Source organism: Olea europaea, unplaced genomic scaffold, assembly GCF_002742605.1.
Source record: "Olea europaea var. sylvestris unplaced genomic scaffold, O_europaea_v1 scaffold1741, whole genome shotgun sequence".
Lineage (NCBI taxonomy): Eukaryota > Viridiplantae > Streptophyta > Magnoliopsida > Lamiales > Oleaceae > Olea > Olea europaea.
The window spans coordinates 105638-107740 of NW_019235122.1; the positions used below are offsets into that span (position 1 = coordinate 105638).

General features: G+C 35.5%; 1 protein-coding gene across 1 annotated transcript; it reads left to right on the plus strand.

The window, feature by feature from the left end:
• Window positions 1-207: 207 nt before the first annotated feature.
• On the plus strand, window positions 208-810 carry LOC111377900. Its single transcript, XM_023001049.1, has one exon. It carries the CDS (start codon window positions 208-210, stop codon window positions 808-810), a length of 603 nt encoding a protein of 200 aa, XP_022856817.1.
• Window positions 811-2103: the final 1293 nt, after the last annotated feature.

Consider the following 2103-nt stretch of genomic DNA (forward strand, 5'->3'; position numbering starts at 1 on the left):
GAAATGTTAAAGTTCAATAACTAACTTGGAATAAAGATCAAGTTGAGTAACCAATTTAGATCAAAATAATAAATTCTGTGAGGAACAATGCTTCTTCATGCAGATTCCCAGCACTATAAGTATTTGATAAGCAGGTTCAAACTCTCCCATATTTCACTTCATACATTAAAAACTCTGTCATAGTCTATCCATCCAAGACTTGAATATATGGAGTGCAGGAAATTTGATATTACTCTTGTTTCTGCCAATAATCTCCCTAACGTTAGGGATTTTGGCAGGATGAAAGTTTATGCTGAAGTTTCAATCAATGGCATATCTAAAACAGCAAAGAAAGCCGAAGTGGACAAGAAAAACGAGTGCAGTCCCTGCTGGAATTGCACCATCGGATACACAATAGGTGAGAGAGCAGTCCAACAAGAAACTGGTGTTGAAATTGCAATCAAGTTATTCTGTAAAAGGACACTTGGGGATAGATATATTGGTGAAGTGAAACTACCATTGAAGAGTCTTTTTGAGAATGGACCTACAGCTCAAAATATTAGTTATGTCGTGGATGGAACAGCTAGTGGAACCCTAGTTATTTCGTACAGGTTCGGAGAAATGATTGTTGTTAAGAAACCTTCTGGTTGGGATACAGCAATCAGGATAATTATGAGCCTCGGGGTTACGCTACTGATAAAGGGAACCATTATCCTGATAACCGGAGGGGCCTCTGATGGCGGCTTTGATATTCCGATTTTCACCGATTCTTGTGATATTATTGATCTAGTCGGTGATATTGCTATTGAAGATATAGTCGTCATCGAGTGAAGGACAATAATTATTTACATAAATTTATTCAATAATTCAGTTTGGTTGGTTCTTTGTACCTAATTTTGGTGCAGTAGTTATATTTCGATGTTTGGTTTCGAGTTCATCAATGCAATTCTAGCTGTTTCCTATTGTAATTAATTTCTAGTTCCAAGTCTTTGCTAAATTCTAGTACCACTATATATTTCTCTTCATGCCTCTTCTTCTTTTTTTTTTTTTTTTTTTTTTAAAGATCGAACTATGCTATATTTCAATGTCGTAAAAGGTTGTAGTCAATGCCGAATAATATGATCTCTGTTATAAAACTAAGATGAGAAGAAAGAACTATATAAAAAAGTAAGAATCACAACTCACGCGTAAACTGTATTATAACAATGATCTCTATATACATGGTTTCAATGAAAGTTACGATGTGAATAAAATACACTCTTGTAAAATGACATATCCTAAGCAAGAAACAGCACAGATGAATAAAATATAATAAATGAAAAAAGTATACGAAAAAACCAAGATCAAATACAAAAATCCAAGGAAGCAAACTCATCCAAAGTTGAGTAATCTAGAAGTTTGTCTTCAAATTAACTGCTACTAGGAGCAAAATCGCGGTTTCATGACATGAACATCAACAAGCATTACGAGGAAACCCAGCAAATGAAGTAAAAACTGAAGTGGCCTAACAAAAATACTAGGTTTCTTAACAACATATATTTCTCCAAAACTGCAAGAAAGATTCAGTGTCCCATTGCTACCATTTTGAACCAAAGAATCATCTCATTGTAATACAAAACAAGAAATTATTGCCCCACATGCATGACGCAATGGTAAAGTAGGAGGGTTCTGTACGGAGTATTGGAAGTTCGAATTCCCGCGGCAGCTAAAAGGAAACATATATGTTGAAAGACAGTTGTTCTGTGGAAACAAAGTTATTGTGCGTTTTGTCACCCCTCCGGAGGTCCTGTCCACACATCGTAAAGGAAGATCTACAGGGAGGAGAACCGCATATCGAATGTCAGGTCCAAGTGCGTATAAACTGTGACTGCATTCGGATTTACCTGGGTGGTAAATCAGTGGGGGAGGTTGCCACTCTTCAGAATTAATCAGGCAAAATTTGGACACCTGAATTATCATAAAAAAAATGTTTGCTTGATAAAAATGTTTCTATTCCAGTTGGGATAATCATAAACTTGATACGATATAGAAAAAAGTTAGTGAATTCAATTTTGAGAAGAATCTCACCATTTACTTTTCAACTTGTCTTTTGCTTCTCGAGATATTTAATTAAGGCATCATGCC